Here is a 24,232-nt window from a genome sequence, read left to right on the forward strand (position 1 = left end):
TTATTCATGCAAAGGGCCATTAGTAAGAGCATGGCTCTGGTCCTTGTGTTTCTCAATACAGGGGCTAATTAAGATAATAGCTGACAGAGTACTGATGAGGTAGTAAGAGGGTGACCGCAGCTTCTCCCCAGGCATTGCCGGAGCAGGGGCAGGGCTGTGGGTGCTTCTCCCTCCCTCTGTGAAGGGCAGGGCAGCCACAAAAGTCCCTAGTGCTTGTGTGTGTTTTTGCTCCCTCTTAAGAATGATATTCAGGTTACCTCAATATAGTTAGATACTTTTTAGTTGTGCCATTCTTAAATTGACAAGCTCTATTGATTTTTTTTTTTTTTTTTAAATGGGTCATTTACATTTTATTTATAATAATATGACTTTTGCAACATGTTAACTTTGTATTTGAGATCTTCTGGATTACCTCCACCCTGTTCTGACATATATGTATGCATATCCACCTTTCCCCTTTTCTTTTGTATTGCTTCTGTCAGGACTTAACTGCCTACGTGATTTGATTAGTATTTTTATTTTAGGGCAAACAATTCAATATGAAGCAGTCATTGGGGCTTGAGCTTTGCCGACATGAATGAAAAGCAAGCTGTGAACAGCTATTCCTTTTCCCAGCCACTGCACCACCTCTACAGCACTGCTGGCAGAATTGATTGCGTGACTCGACTTGAACACACTCCAGGCAATGTCAGCCTGGTTAAAAACATGAGAACAGCCAGGCTGGGTCAGGTTAAAAAGTCCATCCAGCTCTGATCCTACTGTGAGTGATGAGTAGGGGATGTTTGGAGTAGAGAAACAGAGCAAGTACAAACAGTCCTTCTGATGTGCGTACTCAGCATCTACCAGTCTGTGCTAGAGGTACTTTGCTGTACCCACGCTGTTGTGTTAGGTAGCCCTTGGTGGACCTTTTCTCCATTAATTTATCAAATTGCTTTTTGAGCCTGCTTATACTCCTGACCTTCATCATCTCTTGTGGCAGCAAGTCCCACAATTCATGTGTGTGCTACAGTAGTATGTGAAAGTGTATTTTTTTCTTGTTTGTTTTAAACACATTCCCCACGACCCTCACTCTTTTGTGGTATAGCTCTTTGGTGATGGAAAGTGGTGAATAATCCATTCACAGTTCATCATTGTACTATTCAGGATTTTGTGGACCTCTGTCATACCCCTGTCAGTTGTCTCATTTCCAGGCTAAGTTGCTAGTCATTCCTCATACCAAATCTATTCCATTAAATCTGATCATCTTTGCCACATCTATTGTATTATTTTTGAGATGAGGCAGCCAGAGCAGCATGCAGTATTGCAGCAGCATGTGCTGGAGTTGGCACAAAGTGAGGGAGGCAGCTTCTTATCAGGGTGGGGATGTGGGAAGGAGCCCAGCAAGACCCTTTTGACAGCATTAAGGTGTTTTATCAGCTAAGTTAACTTAGGAAACTGCATCTTTACTATTCAGCCCTTTTCCCCAAGTAGCACAGATCCTTGTGAGATTTCTTGGTAACTTTACTCCACAACGATTAGCAAAAACTTTGTCATTTGGTGCTGTATGAATGTCCTATGTTATGTCATTAGTTTTATTTACTTGTAGAACAGAGTTGTTATAGACAATGGAAATCACTACAAATTTGAATTAGATTTGTACACATACTTGAAAACTAAGGTTACAAAAACATGATCAAAGGTCATTCAAGAATGGAGCAGTTCAGTATTGTGTTTAAGTCTCAAACATATTAAACACCCTTTGAATTTACAGGCTTTGTAAACAAGCAGATATACAATATCTCTGGTGTAAAACGTGCACAGTTTATTATCACTTATTTTATGCCGCTGAAAAAAGGCATAAAGAGGGATGATAAAACTTGCTCCTGTTTACAGAATAAAGTGGCAGTCGAGTGCCAGAGAGGTGTGCATTTTCCCTTGTGGAAAAACTGAGAAAGTTTGAAGGGTGGGAAAAGGTTAATATCAGCAGGATCTTACTGCTTTTCTATGTCCCCTTATGTGTCTTTTCAGTGGATTTATTTACTTGACTTAGGTAAGACCTTATTTCACTACAACTTTCAGTTCCTCCAGGCATCTACTTCTTTAAAGCAAGGGTCAAACTTAGCAAAATGTGTGCAAGTGTTACTACTAGCATTCATCCTGAAGAAATGGCCCCTTAAAGTAAAGGTGCTGGAGTGTCATGCTTCTGGTAGGTCTCTAACTTTACTTTTCCTCTGCCCATTTAAATGTGGTTCAAAATAAAAGTCGCACCTGAAAACATAGCTAGGAATATTTTAAAAGTTACGTTGTGCTTTAAGGATTTCATGCCTTGAAGTAAAGGAGGTAATCATGTTGGCTTCTTTAAGCGATCCTTTTTAAACATTTTAGGCCTTATTGAAGTGAATGCCCGCCTCTAGGAACCAATGTCTTGTTGCATGCCATGGGATTCTTCCATTACTCGTGAGATCAGGCATACCAAGAAACCAGCAGTGCTTCAAAAGGATAGGATCCGACCCCGTCTAGCCCTGGGGGATGATGCTTATTGTGTTGGCTGGTCAGGAACACTATGTGTGACACACACACACACAGCTTCGCTGTGCCCTGGCTGAATCGGTGACCACCTGCTTTGTGCCCACACTGGGCAACGTTGGGGGTGGGAAGTGCCCTGGACAACATCAGTGAACGGACTACGCAGTTATGCTCCCTAGCCTTTGTGTATTCACCAGCTGATGTAAAGCAGAATGGTCTCTGAGCCTTGGAAAAAGAAGGAAAAAAGCTCCAAAGAGCTCTCTGGTGGGAATTACGCTGAGAGGGATTTTGGCAGCTTATGGTCTAGTTTTTGCAGTTGTTGCAGAACTTCGGGCATAGTTCTTTCTGTGTGATCTGTAAGGCACTCGCATAGAAGAAATGTGCAGTGCAGGATAGCTGTGTAGGTGACATGTTTTGCACATACGCAGAAAGGGATTGCAGGGTAAGGTGGAAAAGATAGCAATTGTGCAAAAAAACAATTCCCAGGTGAATGTTTTGTTTACAGTGCTTTGAGAGAGGCATTTGGAGAGTTCATAGAATTTATTTATTCAGAGTCTTCTTTGTTTCCTGCTTCTTTCCTGGCCATGCCCAGAGGATGTTTCCATGGAATAGAGAGTGGTGTTTTGCTGTGCACCAGCCTGCTCAGCGACTGCCCGTACCTCCTTGTTTGATCAGTTCCCAGCAATCATTCTCCCCGTGCCTGCTGATCATGTAATGGGCTCTTCTCCACCCTTCCAACATCTTGTTTCAGAAAACACTGCTACAGATACATTCACCGCCACTTGATTTTTTAAATTTTAAATATCATGCACAAGAGAATGAATGTCTAAAAGTCTGAGAAATGGCTTGTAGCATTAGGACGCTTGGGAACTTATTTTTCTGCGTGGAAACTGGACCGGCATAATGAGTACCCTCTGTGCAAATTCAATATTAGCTCTACACCTAAGGTCAAGCAGAAGTTAATGACCATTTTTTCACATACAGAAATCAGTTATGAAACCAACATTACATTTAATGCTTTTGTCATTTTAAAATGAAATAAAACACTGGAGTAATTTATATTAAATTGATTTAAACTACAAAGCATAAATATCATGAATCACAGATTAGTGTTTGAGAGAAAATGGCATCATTGTCACTTGTACAATAGTTCATTCCCCAATTTACAAGCACCTTTATTCCATCCCATGTTTGCTGTGCTTTTTTAGAAACAGAGGTGCTGAACAATGCTGTAAGCGGGAGTCTGTCTTTATTAATTTTTGCATTTTCTTTGTTTCTTTAATTAGCTGATTTACTCAGCTGATTGCACAGCTGTCTGGGCAACACCCCCCCAGGGGCCTGCCAACTGTTTCAGAGATATGTAGTGTACTCAGTGAAGGGAAATCTGTACAATAATTTGCATATATATATATACAGAAATAGTGGGAAGGAATCAGAAAGCTCAAAGGCAATTTTTGTATTGCTAATAAAAGGAAACATGTTAAGGATGAGCTTAAAAAGCTTTCTCTTTTCAGTAATTTCTGGGAAAAGATTACACTTTCATGGTAAATAAGGAACCAGTTCTCAGCTGGAGGGTTTTATTCTTGGGATTATCGCTGTGTCTTATATGCAGCTTTTGGGGATTTCAGAGGTACCCAGTGCTTGATGGTTTTCCTCCTTTAATTTGGAAATAGGACTTGGAAAATACATGAGTATGTACGAGGACCTGGTCTGGTTTAAAATGATCCCCAAATCTGAGATTTGTAAAGCATTTACTTGCTGCTCATCTTCCTTTCCACCACTCAGCGCTAGTGCCTTACATAAGCTAGAGGATCTGGTTTTTCATTTCCCCAGTGGTATCAGTATGAGCTATTCATTTTTTTTCCACTCTGATAAATTAATAAGCATCAGCAAACATTATAACACTGTCAAACAGCTCAGAGCTGCCATAGTAACTAGCCTCTCTAGAGCTTGCTGTATACCTTCCACAAAGAATGACAAGGGATACCACAAGCTCCATTGTTCAAAATAACAAGAAAGTTTTCAAAAACCATTGAATTAGCTTAGAATGATGTGATTTTAAAAAAATGCTTTTTTTTTTTTCCTTTTTGTTTCTGAAAAGCTTCATACTAGCGACTTCCTTTGGTAAAAAAAAAACAAAACAAAACAAAACAGAAAAGAAACATGCCTCTCAAAAAATTTGGAATAGAAGAAGAATGCTGGAAGTTGTGAGCTTCCCAGCAGCTGATGATAAATCAACTGGTGCAGGCTGCTGGCAACTCAGAGCACTGGAGCCTTCCCCCAGAGGATATTATTGCAGATTCCTGAGGTTTTTTTCAACAGTGATGGTTTGACAGGGACAGAAAAATGGGCTATAACTATCCAGCAAGGATGAGACAGTGAAAATCTGTTGGCTTGTCAAATAAACAAAGTTCTTCTGCTCAGAAGTAGGCTCTTTACCACTTCCAAGGTAGTGTGTGTCTCCTGTATCTCCTATCTGTAGAGGGCACACAGGTGCCTTTTGCATCCTGGCTAGAAAAAAAAAAGAGATGCATTTATGGATTTTTATCACACAGTAATGAAAGGATTGAAATCTTACACAGGGCAGAGTGGTATGATGTTCTAGGATGTTAGCGGGTTAAAGAACAACACTAAATAATAAATGATCATCCTCATTTGAAATGAAGGAGCATCACTGAAAACATGAGGGACGTAGCCTGAGGGCGGACTGAGCTCTGTAGGGCGAGCAGAGCTGCCTCTGGAGCAGCTGTGGGGACAGTGAACGGTTCATCCCACCCATGCACAGGCCATGCAGGTGAGCCTGGCAGTGTCTGTGCAGCTGGGATCCTGCACGCTCGGGCTGCTCCTGAGGCTACCCCTGAGGGTTTGCAATGTGCTAAGCAAGGTCAGTCGTGGGAGCAGCCTAGGGCAGTGCAGAGGTAAACTGCATGTCTGTCAAGGGTGATGTTTATGGGCCCCCAAAAGGCAGGCAGTCCTGGTCCTGCGGTTGGACTTCACAGCAAGCTCAAGGGCTGAAGCTGCAGTTGTGTGGCACAAGAGGTCTGGCAGCAGCGCCAGCTTGCAGGGTGCCCTGTCCCCAGCCCTGCCTGCTGCCTGCGGGCTCTGTTCTCAAGCAGCTCATCAAACTGAGACAGGTTAAAAGTAATCCTTTGCCAATCCACAAACCCCAAATGCTTTACAGTAGTACAGAGAGGGAATCGTAAGTACAGGAGGTGTGGGACAGCCAGCAGTGATGGGGAGCTAAGCTGGCTTTCTGTCTCGGAATGGCCATGTGGGTGCCACCCAGAGTGAGTTCCTTATGGATGGACAGATGTCCCTGCCTGCTGTTCAGCAGCAAAATGGTTAACTGTGATGGCAGTCCTCCCTTAGCATTTAAATAATTAGCTTTCAAAGTTAACACCCTATTAAGCCAAAGGGAGGAAGTTCACACCTCTCCTGGTGTTATTGTTCAAGTCTGGCTGGCTGCAACAGCAGAATGACGCTAGTGCCTTGGTTTGTGTTGTGAAGGTTATCTTTGCAGCCAGAAGGGGTAGAAAGAAGGAACTTCATTTATAGAAAAGGAAGAAAGCACAATGCAGCAAAGTCTCTGGGAAGATTGCAACGCTGTGGGTTCCAGGAGTTGGTCTATGTGTGGATTTTTTTTTTAACTGTCCTTTCACTTTTAGTTGGGTACAAGATTCTGCTATGTTGAATAAGACAAAGTATTAAAATGAAATAATATGCATTGTATTTTTTGACTTTTTAAAATCTTACTCATCAAACATAATTAATTTACCTTCAAGTGTGGGGGAACACAGAACAGCGTATGGTGGAGACACTGCTCTGTGGGTAACCCTGGCACCCTTGGCAGGATTCTTCCATAGGCAGGAGAAGGTCCCTAGTGCTGCAGGTGGCTGTTGTGACCCTCACTGCATGCCAGTCAGTCTAGCTAAGGTAAGCCCTTCAGCATGCCTGTGATGGTCCATGCTGCTGAGGAAGACCAGTCCCTTCCAATGCCTTAAATCTGCGCTAAACTTTGTAGCATGGCAGTAAAAGCAGGGGAGCACTGTCGGTCGGTAACAGTGACACAAAGGATGTGCTCGGTTCCAGTGTGAGCGATGGTTATGTTCCCTTTCCCTTCACACCCCTGTTCGATGGCTGATTCTGTTGAGGTAGCTAGTACAAAATGATTTACTTTTGTTTCTTATTTCTTTTTTATTTTTTCTGCTGATTTAATGAGCTGAAATGGGATTACTAAAGGACAAGGCTCTCCCCCGCAAGAATTCTCTGTTCCAACATTAGTTTATAGAAGAATCTGCTAGCAAAATATCAGCCCTGGTCTGTGGGGGCACAAGAAACTCAGATCGGATGATGGCTCCTGTGATCCTTAAGTGACCATAAAAAAAATCAGCATCCTGAATTCCCTAGGCTAATTTGCAAATGGACACATTTGAACTGCACATTAGCAAGCTAATGCTCATTTAACATCTTTTTCTTTCATTCCTGGTGACCTCCTCCGAAGGAGGAGAAATGCTGCAGGTAGAAGAGGGAATTGGTCACTCTGTGTTTCTTTGCATTATTTTTCCTGTCTCTGGTCTCAAACCTGAACTCAAACATCACAATAAATAGATACATATAGATCAGGGTAAATCACCTTTGCCTTTCCCTGGTGTTGCTGCTTTGTAAGATGTGCTGGGGTATTCATATCAGGGAGCAAAGCCGAATTTATGCTGGCAGAGAAGGAAAGGTTTGGCTCAGCTCCAAAGTTTACAACTTTTTTGTGTGTACATGTTATAGTTTTCTGAGAAACCATCTCAGAATCAGCACTTGCCTGGGAAATACTTTCCTATCCCACCCTAACCTTCCGCTTGCTTTTCCTACAGTTGAATTTGCAACGTCAAGCCTTTTTATTAAAAAATAAATGGCCAACTGACAGTAAGTGGAAAATGGGAAAATGATTCTTGAATTCTTACACTTTATGACAGAACTTGTACTATGTGCACAAGAGCCCACGAGGGCAGCGCCTGGGCCAGTCCAAGGGGTGTCTGTGAGTTGTTATGGGGTTAGGAAGCACATTGTGTATAGAAATACAGCAATTGGTTTCTTATTTGTGTGTGATGATCCCCAGTAACATAAATTTCTGAATACACTGGAATATTTTAAGAAATTTGTGGGTTTTCTGTATTTTATAGACAAAACATGTAGTAACCTTTTCATACAGAAGCCAAGAAAATATAATTAAGGGTTAGTATTTGTCTGTGTGGCCACTTCAGCCTTCAAGGGAATATGTTCTTGTGATGGAAAAAAATGTATGAGGTGGTGTGATTCCTTGAGTATTGCTCCCTGGGTGTAGTTAAATGGTTCAATTGTGGATGGTTCTTATGGGTTTTGATAAGAGGCAGAGAGGACACAGAAATCAAGTTTGTGATGGAAATTTCATGAAAAAGAGTCCGACTGCTCCCTCTCTCCCAAGAGGACTGCGAGAACGTCAGTGTGAGGTCTGGGATTTTTTTTTTTTTTTTATTTTAAGAAAATATTTACTGGTTCTTTTCTACATTCCTTACACAGTCTAAACAACATTGAAGCCAAGGAGAGCTGGGTTTGGATTGTGAACTTTTTCAGCTTTTTTAGAGTTGAGCTGTGAAATTGCTAATAAAAACAGCTTTTTTCTTTTTTTTTCTTTTTTTTTTTTTTTTTTTTGAGCTGTTCACTTAGGGTACATCTAAACCGAGGTCATTTTCTCATCATCTTTAAAATTGCTCATGCTAAAATTGTTCGACACCCAAGGATACTTGTATCCATTGGGGTTGTGGACGTATAACCTCTTTCTCTTTCCTTTTGTGTCAGGTAAAAGATATTACTGCCCTCAGCCCTGGGTGTTTGCTTTTTGTCGCTAGCTCCCGGGCCAGATAACATCCCCTTGCTAATCTGCCAGCCCAGACAGGTTAGCAACAGTGTGCTGCTCCTTGAAGGTCCGCCTGTTTGGTTTGGTTGGAGATGCTCCGGGGTGCTTGTCCTGGCACTGGGCAGGGAAGGGTACACTTGTAACAGAGGCTGGTGACAAGAATCCACTTGGCAGCCACTAATCTTTTCCCCTGGCACAGCTGTTTGCGGAGCGCACATCTGCTCAGGCTTGTCAGAAAAGCTGGCTGGATCAATGTAAATCACTTAAACCTGGACCCATGGTCTTGTTACTAGCAAGGTGCCACTCCTTTAAGTGCCGTGATTAATAGCCAGTGTCTGTGGGGATATTTTGCCCATCAGTGGCTATAGCAAATTGATTTTAGGAGAAATCAGAAAATTGAAAGGAGTGTTGGGGAATGTTGTGTTTCTGCTAACACAGCCACAGACTTTAGCAATTTGCAGTTGCTCAAACAACCATTTTTTAGCATTTGTTAATGCCTTCTGGCATTGCAATGTTCCTGTCTCATGCCGGTTGTTCTGACTAGTGTTCGGCAAATGGATGTCCTGAATGCTTTGTCTCCCGCAGTGGTAGAACGGGGTCACGCACATGTGAGAGTGTGCAAGAGGACGAGGCAGCTCTTGGGGAGGAAGACTGGGAGGTGGGTTACAAGGGAAGGGACTGCATGGAGCCTCCAGCCTGGCTGGATGGAGTACGTTGCCTTGGGAAACCCTGATCTGCACTAGGAAAGTAGGGGCAACACGGGGCTGTTGGGGCGATCACACTGGTTATTGCTTCATTGGGATGTTACTTTTCCAGCCTAGGGCAGAGATATGCCACAGTGTCCCAAGCACATTTTGATTTTGCCTAACTTTAAATGCCGCTGGGATATAACCCCCATTATACATACTTTCTATAGCTATAGATTGACCCTGTGTTTTCAGCATTCACCTTGAATTTCAGAGGCTGGCTGGTAATGTGATGCCAGCAAACCCACTAGTGAAGATTTATACCAGACCTCTGTTTTCCTTTGATAACAGATTAAAAAAGATCCCCGAATGGAATAAACTGTCTTGACAAATTACTTTTTTCCCCTTTTATGATTACATTTTTGTTACTTTTTTTTTTGATAGCGTAACTGTGGGGGAAGAAAGAAGAATTATACCCTATATGATGTAGCAATATCAGCAGAAATCCTTCAGTAAAAAGAAAATAAATCCATATGCTTTATTTTAGAGGTCAAGAACAGTCTAAAGTTACTTTTCTTTTAAGTTGCTGGATGCTGCCTAAAGGTTAGGCTGCTTTTTGTCTGCAGCAGACCCAGAGTACCTGCGCAGACACACCAAGCTAAACCTCATGGCTCATGTTACCTGTATTGGCTCAGCTGTGGTAACCTGGTTGTATGTCTAAAGATTCAGGCTGAGGGTTGAGGAGAACGTAGGTGAGGGTGGCTGGTGAAGGTAGTACTGCTACCTGCCACCTTTCTCCTGCTCCCTCAACAGCTGATTTGTTCGTCAATCAAATCCTGGACTGCCTCAGCTCACAGACATAGTTTTAAGGCAAAACAGGACAGGTGATCCTTGTCTGAAAACACTGTGTTGTGGGCTGAGGCCGTTCAGATGCAGCCTGATGACCAGCTTGGGTACCCAGGGGTGAAGGAGAGAGGAGGTGGACAGGAGGAAGCACACAAGCTGAACCCTCTGGCCCATCCATCAAAGCCATGAGCCTGGCATTGTTCAGGAAATGGATTTGCCAGCTCTACCTCTTCAAGGATGCTTTTTTTGTCACAACTGCTATGCCTACACCAGCAAATCATTCAATGTGTGCACAAGATCGATGATATTAGAGTATGGTGCTTGTAAATAAATGAGTACAGTGTAAGGTAAAGTTACTTTGCATGCGTTTCGTCAGGTCTGACCCTCCTAACCTGCTATGTGTTACGTTTCAGAATGTCTGACGGCTTAATGTCCCACCAAAATACAGCAGGTGGGTGTGTTGACTGGAAGGGTATCTTGGGCTATGGATAGTAAAACTACCTATAGATATAGCTGTGTGCAATACAGAAGTCTGATGTGTCCCTTCAAAAGTGGTCCTTGTTTCTTTAGCTAGGTAAACCGATAGCTCCGGTTTCGACCCTTCTGGAGATTACAAGTTTGATCCAAAACTTTTTTCTTTTAAAGTCTGGCAAAACTCGCTGCTGTTAAGCAATGGTAATTGAGCTAAGTTACTGGTTTCTCTTATTGTGCCAGCTGCAAATAACCTTCAATAGAACATCTTCTGCTACCATTTATTTCTGGAGATGACTTTCATGGATAGTGGTGGTGTCTGTTAAGATTGAGATCACTTTGCTTACAAAGATCCAAGTCTGAGATGAGGGATAAATCTGCTTATTTTGTTTAGTCTGAATTGATCTTCTGCAATATAATGAAAGTAAAGGGAGGTCTGATTTTTTTATTCTTTATGAGTCACCACGTCTTGTTATAATGTTTAGAAAAGTGGAGTTTCCTTAAATGTCACCGTTTTAACAGGACTATTAGCAGCAGGAATATAACTCTTTAGTACTGCATGTTCCTTCCTGGGAAAAATAAGGTATACCTTATTTAGGATTTCTCCAAACCCTGTAAGATATACCTTATAGGGTTTGTCCAAAACCAGTCAAGGTGTTAACTAGAATGCTAAACTTGGAACGAGGTTTCTTGAATGGTCATCCTGTTTGGTCTAAACTGGGCCATGCTGTTTTGCTGCTTCTTGTGATTTAAATCTGCCTGCTTCCAATACTGCTTCCTCTTTCCTATTTTAGCAATTCATCAAAATGAAGAAGACACCAGTCAAGAAATAAGAGGACCAGAAGAGCTCAAGGATACCTCTGATGCTCAGGTAAATGTGTAAGATTAATCGCATCTTGGGAACTTTTTCAGATCTACAAGTTGAAGGATTTGCTTTCAATAGCTCTGAGAAATGGATTTTCCTCAATGTTCTGTGCAGGGAGCTCATAGGAAGGAGAAAATCTGCTGGATTTTGTCTTACATGACTACTTAGAATAAGATTGATGATTACTCTGGGAATTAATCCCATGATGTTGCAATTGGACAGCATTCTTCAGCTATCTCTCTGCTCTTTTTAGATAATACACATAGCATATACCAGATGTGAAAATAAAATGAAACGTGTTTTAGGAGGCAAGGATGTGACATTTTGATTGAATTTTAATCACTGTAAGTAAACATGCAATGAAATGAGGATACTTATTAGTTACTGAAGTGTAAGCAACAACCTTTTTATTTCCTTCCCTAACTGCCCTCATTTACAACCAAAGCATGCTTCTAGAAGAGAATTAACTGCCTTTTAGAGTATTTTATTGTGGAATTGCTTACCGTTCCGTGAATCTTTTTTGCTTAATCTCCAGTTCATTCAATCATTCAGTTCATGCATTCAAACTGTGCAAGTGTAACTATATTGCTCATTTTATTGGTACTGATTATTGCTTTTAATTTAAAATTGATTTCTCCCAGTATTGACTGTTTTTTCTTCTGTTCCTCTTGCAAGTGTTATGTTCCCCACCAGTTGTCACCTTTTCTCCTTCCTACATATGAAACTTGCGGTTCCTGTCTCTGATTTATCTCCTAACACTTGGACCACTAAAAAGCTGTGTGCCAGAAAGGCAGGATTTGCACTGATGTCTGTGAGCAAGCCCAGCTGAAGGGGTACAAGCCATGTAGCCAAGTTAGCAGTACCTATATCTTTGTGAAGGTAAGGGCTACCTCGACCACAGTGAGCCCAGGAGGGGCTGTAGGCAGCTCCGGTAGCAGACCTGGGCCGTGGCAGACACCTGGAGAGTGCAGGCAGAAGAGCTGGGGACTGTGCAGATACGCCTACTGCATCGGCATGTATCTGGGCTTTTCTAGCGTACTCTTCAGAGTCATGCTCAAGCAAGATGTTCAGAAATGGCCTGCTCTTTTCTTAATTGCACATACTTTCAAATCTATTTTAAAAAACCCCAAAAGTGTAGTCGGAGCCCTAATGTATGAAAATTTTGTTACCTGACTTTGATCCCTAATTCACATCAGTGTGGGGTTGAGGATCAGTCTTCTAGAGCTCAGGTGTGCATTACAGAGCTATAGAAAAGACCCAGGGGGAAATACTGACCTCACTGTACAAAAAAACCTGGCTTTCTGTTTTCTTTTTTTTGGGTTTCGTATATGCTCAATTCTACTTGATTGTTGTAGTTATTACTACTTCTTGAAAATGTTTGTTCACATTTATGCCAGAGATGTAAAAAGAAAGACTACAACATGTGTGCTTGAGGGTCGTAAGTAGCCAGCTAGTAAGATTACAAGGGCAAGTTATAAAAACCCATAAAAATTTATTATTGGGCTATTGATTCACTCAGCTTTTATTTGTCTGGAGACCAGCTTCTAGAATTTGAAAGAATTTGAAACATTTAAAATCAAACAATTATTAAGTAAGCAGTTAACAAAAGTGTTCAAATGCCCAACTGGGAGGAGAGCAGGAGCGTTATCAAAGCAGCTGTTGCTCCAATTTGTTTGTCAGTGCCATAAAAGCGCCATCCTGCAAACACCGAATACAGTTTGGTTTAAGGGTGTGAATGATTTTTTTTTTTTTTTCACTTTAGTGAGACTGTACATGTGACTGGAGCAAAGCGAATGATCTTTCGAGGCAGTTGGCATATGGTTTTAAGTTTTCAGGTTGATCAAAGGTGAAGCCTGTAATAATTATGTTGTTTTCACCAGACACAGGAGACAGAGGTGGAGTGGAAAAAAAGCAAACCACCACAAACCTCTTCTGTTAGCAGAGTTGAAGGGTGTGGTGCCTGATCTAAACACCACTCTGCTGCATGGAGGCTTGACTTACATTGGAGTTAGTTGACAAAACTGGTAGAAGTGTGGAAAAAATTCAGTACAGGGATTTTCTAAAAGCGAGCATGCTGTAAACAATGTAAATAATGTAAATAAAAAATCCCATCCTGTCTGCCTAAGGCTGTCTTAATTCACCTCCATGTCACTGCTAGCATATTCATTTATGGCCTTTGCAGAGGGAATATTTTCCAATGGATGTGCTGAAACAGAAAATGTGTTGTCAGCATCTTTGCTTTTCCAACCTCAGTAGTGACTAATTTACTTTCCTTCCCATTAAATGTTTTTATTTCATTTCAAATATTGCATAAACACCTTTAATTATAGTAATTTGGTGCCATGAATGGTAGTAAAGCCTTACTATAAAGTTCTTAAGTTCTTCTTTCATTCGTTAAATTAAAGCCAGTTAAAATATGCAACTTCATGATTTTCACCTGCACATAAGTTAGTACTTGTATCTCTGTTGGTGCACATGAATTAGAGGACTAAGCACCAACATCTGGGCATGCAGGATTTTGGAGAGTGTGTGCCTGCACAAAAAAAAGAAATTGAAATTGGACTTTGGCAGTAGCGCGGCTTGCCTTTACCCTTTTGTCTAACAAACAGCTTCAAAGGTATTGCTTGAAAATTATATTTATATTGACAAGTAAAAATGACCAGGAATAGAAGACTCTATCAACATCTTCCCAACCAGCTTTTAGGAGCTGTCATCAATTAATTAATTAGATGACCTGGATGCTTTCTTATAAGTATTTAGCAGAAAGATTTGTAGTGGGAAGTCAGCATAATTGAGGAAATCAGAATTAAAAGTGAGGGATTCATATTTTTCTTAATTATGAAAAAGCATGTTTAGCCTTTTGTATTTCAAATGCGTTCTTTACTTCCAGAGCCAAGCACATACAATTAACTTAATAATACCTTAGCTCTACCAGAAATTTTTTAGTTGACCTTTTATCCTCTGGAAACCCAATAAAATAAATATATTTTTCATGTTCTCTGCAATTCTTTAATTTAAAGAACACTTGAGGGATGAGGGGACATGTTAAAATGTAAGATTTCTTCTTGGTGGTTATTTGAAATAGGACAATATGATTCTTTAATGAAATTACCAATTTGAATACATATTTGTGGCAAGGCTAGTGGGCTTTTATCTAGAGTTGCTTCTTCACTGGGGTGCTCACCCATGCAGAAAGCAGTAATATGCTCTGTCTGAACACAGGCAGAGGGCAAGGGGTGAAAGAAAGCGAGGCCCATGTGTTCAAAAACTTGTCTTTCTTTGGGATGTTCCTTTTACTTGAACATACTGAAGCCAACTGTTACCCCAAAACTGAAGTCCCCCTTCCTCATCTTAAAGTAAGTGGTTTTACCATTGGGCTTTGCTTCATACACTGAAGATCAATATGTATTTGTTCAGCAGAGTGAACACTGCATTTCTGTCGATGTCCATTTGATATCTGAAGTACAGGGACTCGTAACCATCTATGCCACTCATAGGTCATAGTCTGACTTGTCTGGGTGCAATAGGAAGCTGTGAAAAGTGCCTCCACTGTAGTAAGATTCCCAGATCCAGTGAGACTGTGAATCTTTACAGTCCCAAAGCCCTATTAGGCCATAACACCTTGAGTTGTCCTTAGCCTACAAGCCTGGGGGGATTACAGTGCACAGATGCTATACTCTCTGCTGTAAGCATCCCGAAGCTATGAAATAGGCTTTGGCTCTAGCTGATGTCCCCAAACCATCAAAGTGTTGTGAAGTGCAGACATCAGACTTCAGCCAAGTCTGTGACGATTGCCTAGGTTCCCTGTGTAAATTACTAGAGAAAAAGGAGAATTTAAGGAAACAACTCATATGACCATTTTTAAATGTCAACTGTAGAGTAAAAAAATTTTCTCAAGTATCCCATTTCTCTATTGATTAAACGAGCCTGGACAAGTAGTTCAGTATATTCTTCCACATTTGATAAAATCAGTCTCACTCCTGATCTGCAGGTGATAACGGTGTATCAGAACTAGTTTATAAATCCATGTCCTCAATTCAGAAGATAACGAGCTAACCTCATAGAAAATGTAAGGGCCTTCAGGTTAAGCGCTGCAATTCCTTATTTTCTTGGTGGATTTCTGACCTTCAAACCAGTGTGCAGGTTCCTTACGTGGGTTCCTCGGGAGGCTGGGGCCTAAGCATAGGACACGCAAAGCACAGGCTCTATCTGAAATTCTTTCCTTCTCCAGAGCACAAGTGCCTGATGTGGGCTTCTGAGGAGATGCCTTCATCCAGACTGGAGGAATGTAGGCATGTAAAAATGTCTTTCAAATAATTCAGTAGGGATGACTTTTTGGACTTGTTTGTAGGACTTATTTTTTCCATCAGCATTAAAACACTTATTCAGAAAGTGGATTTGTTACCCTCCTCAGCTGAAGAAATCTTAACCGACACTTCCCTCTTCCTTGGAGAAACCAGCAGACTCTAGGAGGGTTTGGGTGGGCACTCTGACACCTTCAGCTGTCACGGGCAGGAGTTTCTCAAGGCCAAAGGAATGGAGCCTGCATGGCACTACGGGTTAGTGGTCAGGACATCCCTGGCTTTTGGTCCCGACTCATAAGATGTTTTATGAATGTTGGAGTACATACTGATTCAGTAAAACTCAGGATGAACAGCAGAAAGAAAAGGGTGGAGGAAGTGGGGAAAAAGGCTTATTTGCAGATTGCATTTAAGGTCGTACAGCAATACCATAGCCATGCCACATGCCTGGCCCTCCCAAGGCATATGCTGTCCCCATCAGGAAACATCTGGACTAATAAAAGCTGCGTGGTATCATCAGGCCAGGCCTCAGTTACATAGAGGCTATATCACTGACCAAATCGTGGACAGTGATATTAGCCACTGCTTTGCAGGGAGCAATTCAGCCCTCCTCAGCTAATTTTGTGATGGGTCTGGTATGCCTGTGTGCAAGCATGAATCCGTCTTTATAGATATAAGGCATTTTTATAAAACAACCAGTGCTGAATGTTTTGACGAAACACTGGTGGCGTAGCTTGAATAACTGACCGAATATGAGCCAAAAAAATAGTTCTAACATAGTTTTTAAAGCAAATCTCATTTTCTTCCCTAAACAAAACCAGGAGATATTGATTTGTCATTTACAGAATAAATAAACACGGCACAACTGTCTTTTAACTCTTGAGGCTTGCATACGTGAAAAATGGTTGGAACAGAAGCAGAGGGAGTTGTAGCCTGTTATTTTTAGGAGTGCCTTGTGTTGCGCTTCATTCTTTTTCCAAGGCTGTTCCTGGCTAAAAACTTTCCCATGAGTTTTTAACCTCTTGCTCTTGTTCTCTTATGTAACAGGAAACAGGCTGACAGGAACAAATAAAACACAGCGTATCTGATAGTCACACTCAGAGGAGCGGTTGATTTAGTTAGCCCTGCCTTCGTTCCTCCAAAGCAGATACATTTGGAGATTCGATGTACTTCAGCTTCTCGCCAGTCGTTTCCCAGGAAGCAGCGGCTTGTTTGTGTTCAGCAAGCGGCACCGAAGTACCGCAAATATGAGAAAACAGATGCATTTCTTTTAAGGTTGAAATTTGTGGCAGTGTCATGTCCTGGGATTGTGGATTTAAGTATCTGTTTGCTCTTTCTCCCACCCTTAAGGCAGGGGTTTTGTGCAAGCTTCAGGGAAGAGATGACATTGGACGGATTGAGCTGGTCCAGAAGCTGGCGAGAGAAAACTGCCAGTTTTTGCAGGCGGATAGAAAACCACCGGAGAAGGCAGAACAAGTAAGACGTTTCTGGTTTGGGTTTTTTTTTTGTTTCTTTCTGGTAGGGGAGGGAGATTTAGGTCACAAAACTGAAATAGCAAAGCTGATGGTCAGAATCCAGGGCACACATTAGTCATGGAGCTGTAGCTGCTCTCCTCTGGCATTTACATTTCTCTGAAGTGCGTTCAGTTCAATAATTGTCAACACATTTAAATTATTATGTTGTCATTAACTGTCAGTTACTGTTATTAATACCTTACACACATAGGAAATAACAGGTGATTTCAGGATGTTTTCCACCAAATTGTTGTTAGTGATTATGAAATATTTGGTTTTTAGGGTGGATTTAAATAATGTATAAGGTATATGAGTGCTTCGAGTACTTACTTGAAATTGTCTTAAAATTACTCTGCTGCTGGTGTATTTGGATGCAAGTACTGGCTGGAGCTTTTCAGTGTGAATTACAAAGAATGGTCTGGATAGGGAATTCAGCAGTTTCTTTTAAAAAATTGTGTTCTCAACCAAAAGTTACACTGAAGAAAGCAGCATTCTGTTTAATGCTTCTGAAAGCACTTATTCAGATGTGAATAACTGGATTGAAAATGCACTAAAACTTGACTGCTCCGCTTATAGCACAATGTATCCTGATTTTGTTCTTCTGGTAAAGATTTCTATTCTGATTGCATATTCATCTAAAGGTGCCCAGGATAATAACTGCAGGAAACAACAAAAACCCCAGCTAGTCCTCATGTGTCTTGCTATAGTGTATATGTAATTTATTCCGTTTTCTGCTCACTGGATAGTGGAAAAAAGGCATGTACTTTAGAAAAGAAATACTTTTCAGCTCATCTGCAAGCTCATTCCTACTGAAGTAAAGTTGCACAACGGAAAAGAGATGAAATCTTATTTCTGAGCTTCATGCTGTTCTGTTTGGCAGCATATAAGGTCTAGTCTGGTGTAGTTAAATATGTAATTGTATCAGTAGGTGTGCACGAAGGAGAAGGGTAATTAGCCAGGCTCAAATCCGTGAGATTGTATTGTTCCTCAGCAGATCCACTAGCCATGGACATCTGGCAGCATTTCCATATATCTTTAAATCATATCAGCAAAGTGCAATAAAAAGTTTAGGTGCTTAAGTAAAGAAGATTTTAAGTGAGGGAAGGTTTCTAATTGTGTTTTGGGATTTGGAAGCAAGATTACAGATGCTGTGGACATAGGGGAGAGGGGAGTGTCGGGACTGATACTTCAAAAATTCAGAGGATATTTTTGCTGCTTACTCCAGTTATTGCAAAGGGTGCTGTGGAGTCAGCTGCAGCTCTGTAGCTGCACAGATTACAGTACAGTTCCAAAAATGGATAGGAAAGAAGTGCTCAGCTTTTCTTCTCCTTTGACAAGTATGACACTTAGCAATTGCTGCTATTGGGGAGATGAGTGACTTCAGTTTAGCAGGAGCCAGAGCAAGCTGCTCATATCTATACTGAGTGCTATAACGCGGCAGTTACTGCTCTTGGGCAAGGATGTGCCTTTAGACCTCGGAGGTGACAGGAAAGAGAAATGTTGCCTGAGAAACTGCAGAAGCCCAGGTCATTGCTCATGTGCCCTTTATTTCTGTGTGGGGAATATCTTACAGCTAGTGCTGGCAATAACAAATGATGGTGTGCTTCCCCCACCCCGTTCTGCACTTTCCTGGTTGTTGTAGGGTGGGGAGTGACATGGCTCTTCCCTACAGTCCAGGCAGCCCATGCCAAGTTGTAAGAGAGACTTGCAGTCCTCAGTGTGGGTGTATTTGCTAAGCCCCCAACCAGTCGATTGGTTTCATTAGGAATGGTCACCAAGAAGGTGTTACAGAACATGGGCAAGGTCTGTCATAGGGTGCTCAGTTTAGCTGACTCAGGTAATTTACTTTCACTGGAAAAAAAACACGCTTTGCTGTGGTGGGGGCGGTGGGTCATATACGTTCAGGAAGCTGCGAGCTTCCATCCCTTCCTCTCCCTCCCTTCCTCCCTTTTGGTCTAAGAGCTGCTCTGGCCTGTGTGCAGGTGGCAGGATTTGGCTGGCTGGGCAGAGTTCGCTGCCCTGGGCAGCTGTTCCCTCTCTTCTCCAAGGAGAAAAGCAGCAGGCTGGATCGTAGTGAGTACTGCTCTGGTGCGGGCTTTCAGACCTTCCCGTCTCATTCTGCTGCTACAGAAGTGATGGCAGATTCATTGGCATCGGCTTACTGCCCAGTCACTTGTGCTCACTGTAAATGTTACAGGAACAACATGTTTAGGGTGTGGTGTCCTTAAAAAATTACGTGTAGCATGCCCATCTTTCTTTTTATTTTTAAAAGCATAGCTTACTTTTACATTACTTTCTCAGAAGCACAGGGTAACGGGCACTCGATGTAGGCAGTAAAATGGAGCAGCTCTGTGCATTCTCCACAGGACCCTCATTTCTCAGCAAGTATCCCTGTGCAAAAGCTTTCAGGAGCTTTCCCTCCCGGGGAGCTCAAAGTGTGCTTTCACGGATGATCTGCCTTCCTCAAAGGGATGGCGTTCGGTCTGTAAATGAGATGCCTGAGCACCGTGCCAGGCTTCTCTCCCCACGCTTGGAGAGCCAGCTAGCCAGGCTGGCCTCCTGGCAGCCCAGCTCGAAGCAGAAATGGTGATGGTTTGCAGAACTGTGTGTTTCAGTCAGCCCAGGGCGGTGTCTCTGTTGGAGGCTGGGGGCTTCGTAACCCACATGGACGTAAAGCTGCTCTTTCCAAGATGGCCAAGGGGGGAATTCTTGGCTGAAGCAGAGTTCTGCTTTGTTCTCCTCCAGGAATACGCAAAAAGACCCCCAACTTGAATGCAGGGTTAAAATTATGCATATGCATAATTCCTCTCTACGTGTACTGTGTCCCACGCACGTAATGGGAAATGGAGTTGGGGCTCCTCTGGTGCTACCCGCTGTGTTAAAAGCAGGTCTCTTCAGGTTAGTACAACCTCACACGGTTTTCCAACATTAACAGCAAACACGAATGTAGTATGATTGGGCTGTGCTGTTTCTTGTGCTTATCCTTTCTTCTTTGAAGAAGAAAGAGCTCTGAGCCTAATTGAAGAATTTGTTACCCTGTGACTCCAGTAGTTTTCTTCCTGTACAGTGCATGAGGTGTGGAGCTGCCTGGAGAAAGGACCCTCTTTGTGTTTGTAGCGTTCTGAGTGTGACAGGGAGCTAGGCTGTGAGGAGGACTGGTGGGCCCTCCTGTCATTCAAATAACTAATGACCATTTCCATCTGAGTTTGACGACAGAACTTCGTGACTCATGTAGGAAAAGTAGATGACATAGATGCACAAGAGTCTGATCTTCCAGAGGTTTTTGGGCAAATAAAACATATTCTTCAAGTTGTGGTGTTGGAGGCTGTGGTCTGTGGCCCACAGTAGGCAGGTGAAGCATGGATTGGTTTGGGTTGCTGGTTCAGAAAGAGAGGAATTTAATTATTTTTTTCACAGAAAAAGCAGACGGTCTGGAAAAAGGAAAATCTGTGACAGCTGGGTCGTTCACTGGAGGAGAAAGCTCGGTTTGGAGCTATGATGGCAGAGAGAAGGGATTCCTTCAGTTTGGATGTGTTCTGGAGGGTATAAATTGGGGTGCATATGTGATGATTTTGTACATGCATACATTTTTACTTCATACTTTAAGCACCACAGTCAGAAAGTCCATACTGCTTTTGTTTTAGGTTTCTGGTATGTTATCATTTCTTTTCAGATTTATGGTCTGGATTAAAAAGTGTTTTGGAAAAGTCCTATAATTTAAAAAGCTTTGTGCACAAGCTCTATTATATTTGAGCAGCTTATTTGTTTCTCGCACTGCAAGCTTGCTGTGACCAGGTTGGACTGGTATATTGGAGCTGGTGTTCTGTAGCACACAGTGCCAGGTTCCTCTCTGGTGAATATAATGTTTGCAAAGTGCTCTAACTGTAATGGTGCTCATAGACTTGTAGAGGAAAGCAAAAACTAAATTATAGTGATTTTTTTCCCCATTCCCACTTGCTAATGTGTTAGAATAAGGCTTTTAATTAAGGCACTGAACCTACCATACGTGTTAGGTTTCCTAATGCTTCAGTTTTGCTAATGAGTAGAAAGTAAATAGTAAATAAGCTTCTAAATAGGCAGATAAGTTTCTTCTCTGTGCTGTTGCATTCATACAATGAGATTCAGTGTATTGATAAATAAATGAAATCGTTGTCTAAAATGCACAGAATTATTTTAATATCAAATGTGGGTTAGAGTAAAAATAACTATGCAAGCTTGCAGTTCTAATTTTATCATTATATGCAAATCACACTCATAAGCCTAGGGAAATGTAAAACTGGATATTTGTATTTTTCTGTTATTTAAATATTTCATTCCCTTAAAATAATTGCTTTGACAGAAAATAGGTGAAAAATCTGTATTGAAATATTCAGCTATAGAGTGAGCCTGCTTTTTTGAGAAGTTTGCTTACTGTTAGCATTAATTATAATACAGAAAGCAAGCTTTGTATGTAAAGCCATTTGAAGTAATTTGTCATAGCTTTTTTGCTGAAGCATACATTTGAGATGCATTTGAGGCGTAGTTGCACTAAACTGTATTTTTTTTGAAACTCCTTTTAAGCAACTACAGGCTCAATTAAATAATGCCTTTGTAATAGACTTGATACTGTTCATACAGTATTTCCAGTTATTATTTCAATGAAGATGATTAAGGGGGTGGAACATCTCCCTTATGAGGAGAGGCTGAGGGAGCTGGGTCTCTTTAGCTTGGAGAAGAGGAGACTGCAGGGTGACCTCATTAATGTTTATAAATATGTAAAGGGCAAGTGTCATGAGGATGGAGCCAGGCTCTTCTCAGTGACATCCCTTGACAGGACAAGGGGCAATGGGTGCAAGCTGGAACACAGGAGGTTCCACATAAATACGAGGAAAAACTTCTTTACGGTGAGGGTGACCGAACACTGGAACAGGCTGCCCAGAGAGGTTGTGGAGTCTCCTTCTCTGGAGACATTCAAAACCCGCCTGGACGCGTTCCTGTGTGATATGGTCTAGGTAATCCTGCTCCGGCAGGGGGATTGGACTAGATGATCTTTCGAGGTCCCTTCCAATCCCTAACATTCTGTGATTCTGTGATTCTGTGAAGCATTGCACTAAGGAAATAATGTCTGTTTATAGTGTCATTGTCTTAGCAAAATTGTAAAAGTGCTTCTCACCTCAGCAACATGGGGAAAATATTCTTTAGATTATAGTACTGTTTTCATAGCCAGATGAACTGAATAAGCTTTCTGCAAATTAACAGTAATGTTTGAAGGAAATTTAAGATTCTCTAATGTGTTCAGTAGAGAACTAAAGAATATTAATTCCTTTATTCAACTATATAAATTATGTTCTAGGCTAGGACTCTTCCAGTACTTCCGTGCATCAATGGGAAGGGGAATATTTCCTAAATCCGCCTTCTAATCCCTTTACAGATTAATGTGTATATTAATTAGAGTTACATATTGTTTAAAAGTATATAAGTATATACAGCTTGAATGTATTGATTCTGTGACTTAGTGAGTTCAAGATGAAAGAGTTATGTCATAGGGTGGCAGGTACGTTTTCAGAAGGATGACAGATACTGAAGAGCAGTTTTGTTAATTTACTGGGTACTAACTTTTGTAATCAGTGGTCTCATTAAGCAGACAGATGATTTGCTCATTGGAGCAGGTTAGTGGTTGGGCTGAAGCTGTTAAAAGGCTTACAAAAGAAGATTAACGACTTAGAGCCCCAGGATGTATAGTTTACTCATGACCAAGGAATTTCTTGAGGAAATTCCAGCCATGACACATCAAGGTTATTTTAGGGTGCACCTACGTGTCCAGCTGGACGCCTGCAAGGAGACAAGAATGAACGTCAGGACGTGTCCCAGAGCTGCAGTCTTTGTTTGCTTGACGAAGCCGTGGCACTGCGCTGATGTACTGTTGAATCGATGGTCAGTAATCAGGGCTCCGATGGAAAAATATTGTTTAAAACTATGACATCGAGTAATGTCTGAATGCAGTCAGTGGCTGAAATCTGTGCTTTACTTTTTAAAAAAATCATTGCTGCTTTGGGTAGCTTGAGTGCAGGTTTACTGCTTTTGGCTTTTGGAGGCTATTTTGCATCTCTTGCAGAACTGTGGATCAAGTGGATGTAACAGCTGTGGAACAGTGAAAGTTTTTTGCAGAAACTTTCATAGCTTGGATAGCCATGTATAGTTGTCTGAAGTCATTGAAACAGAACGAATTTAGCACATCAGCACACGAGTTTGCACTTTCCCTTCCTACCTCTTAAATCGCCAGCCTTAGCAGAGAGAGCTGTACCAGGGTAAGATGACAGTTTGTAATTTTGACTTAGTCTTCAACTATAAACCATGAAAAAAATGAGTCTGTCAATAAGGTTGTCAGTTTGTAGCTCCATGTTGAGTAAGAGTATAATTAAGAGGTAGGTACAGGCTTGCTATGGAGGTAGCCTGAAGTTCAAGTCTCTGGTCTGAATCAGGAGGAACAGAGACTTGAATCTAGTTCTGTCATGTTCTGGAGAGAGTGTCCTATTTGGTTGATCTTTCATCTGCTGGAATGAACGCATAGCCCCAGGTGATCACCTGTTCTTCATAAGCCAACCTCTTTATCTTCTGAGAAGAAAAGACTTCTGCAGGCCCTAGGATTTTTTTTTCAGTGCAGAACAGGCATAGGCATTGTTTTGAAATAGAAAAAGTTTGCCAGAGATAAGGATCCTCCTGCTCAGATGTAGGACTGGGATCATTTGGCTACTAGGAAAAGCTTTGTTTTAGTCTCTTGCAACACTTTTGTTAAAATAATAAGAGAAGTACTTTTATTTACTATATACTTTTAAGAGGACTTACTGTTCCTTTTGTTGACTCTATTTAATGTGGCCAAAGTTTTGGAGGAGAATGGCCTCTTGCCAGGAGTGCAAAGTAGCAGTGAGATGATATGGTCCTTCTTCCTGTAAAAATAAAGCACTTTGAGGGGAGTCATGCTTGTGCTCGCTTAATGTGTTGTAAGCACTGTATAGGAACATGTCGAGTGGGAAGCTCACTCTTTTCCTTTGAGTCGAGTTACATATTCCCATAATACTTTCTTTCCTCCAGATGCTCAGCCTAGTGTTTAAAAGAAAAGAAAGCCTAATTTGCTCCTCTTTGATTTATTCTGTAACATTAAACTGCTTTGTATAGAAGGA

General features: G+C 41.5%; 1 protein-coding gene across 3 annotated transcripts in view; it reads left to right on the plus strand.

Annotated features, from left to right (window-relative positions):
- The window catches only part of RAPGEF5 (Rap guanine nucleotide exchange factor 5), a 164,714-nt gene that overhangs the window by 50,734 nt on the left and 89,748 nt on the right, over nucleotides 1-24,232 (plus strand). The window contains exons 8-9 of one of the 3 annotated variants that reach the window (XM_068404779.1): nucleotides 11,187-11,263; nucleotides 16,909-17,034. In XM_068404779.1, coding sequence (XP_068260880.1) covers nucleotides 11,187-11,263; nucleotides 16,909-17,034 — 203 coding nt within the window. Of the gene's footprint in view, nucleotides 1-11,186; nucleotides 11,264-16,908; nucleotides 17,035-24,232 lie in introns of those variants that run through there. The other 2 variants (XM_068404780.1, XM_068404781.1) reach the window with 2 other exon arrangements.

Source organism: Nyctibius grandis, chromosome 7 (genome assembly GCF_013368605.1).
Source record: "Nyctibius grandis isolate bNycGra1 chromosome 7, bNycGra1.pri, whole genome shotgun sequence".
Taxonomy (NCBI): domain Eukaryota; kingdom Metazoa; phylum Chordata; class Aves; order Nyctibiiformes; family Nyctibiidae; genus Nyctibius; species Nyctibius grandis.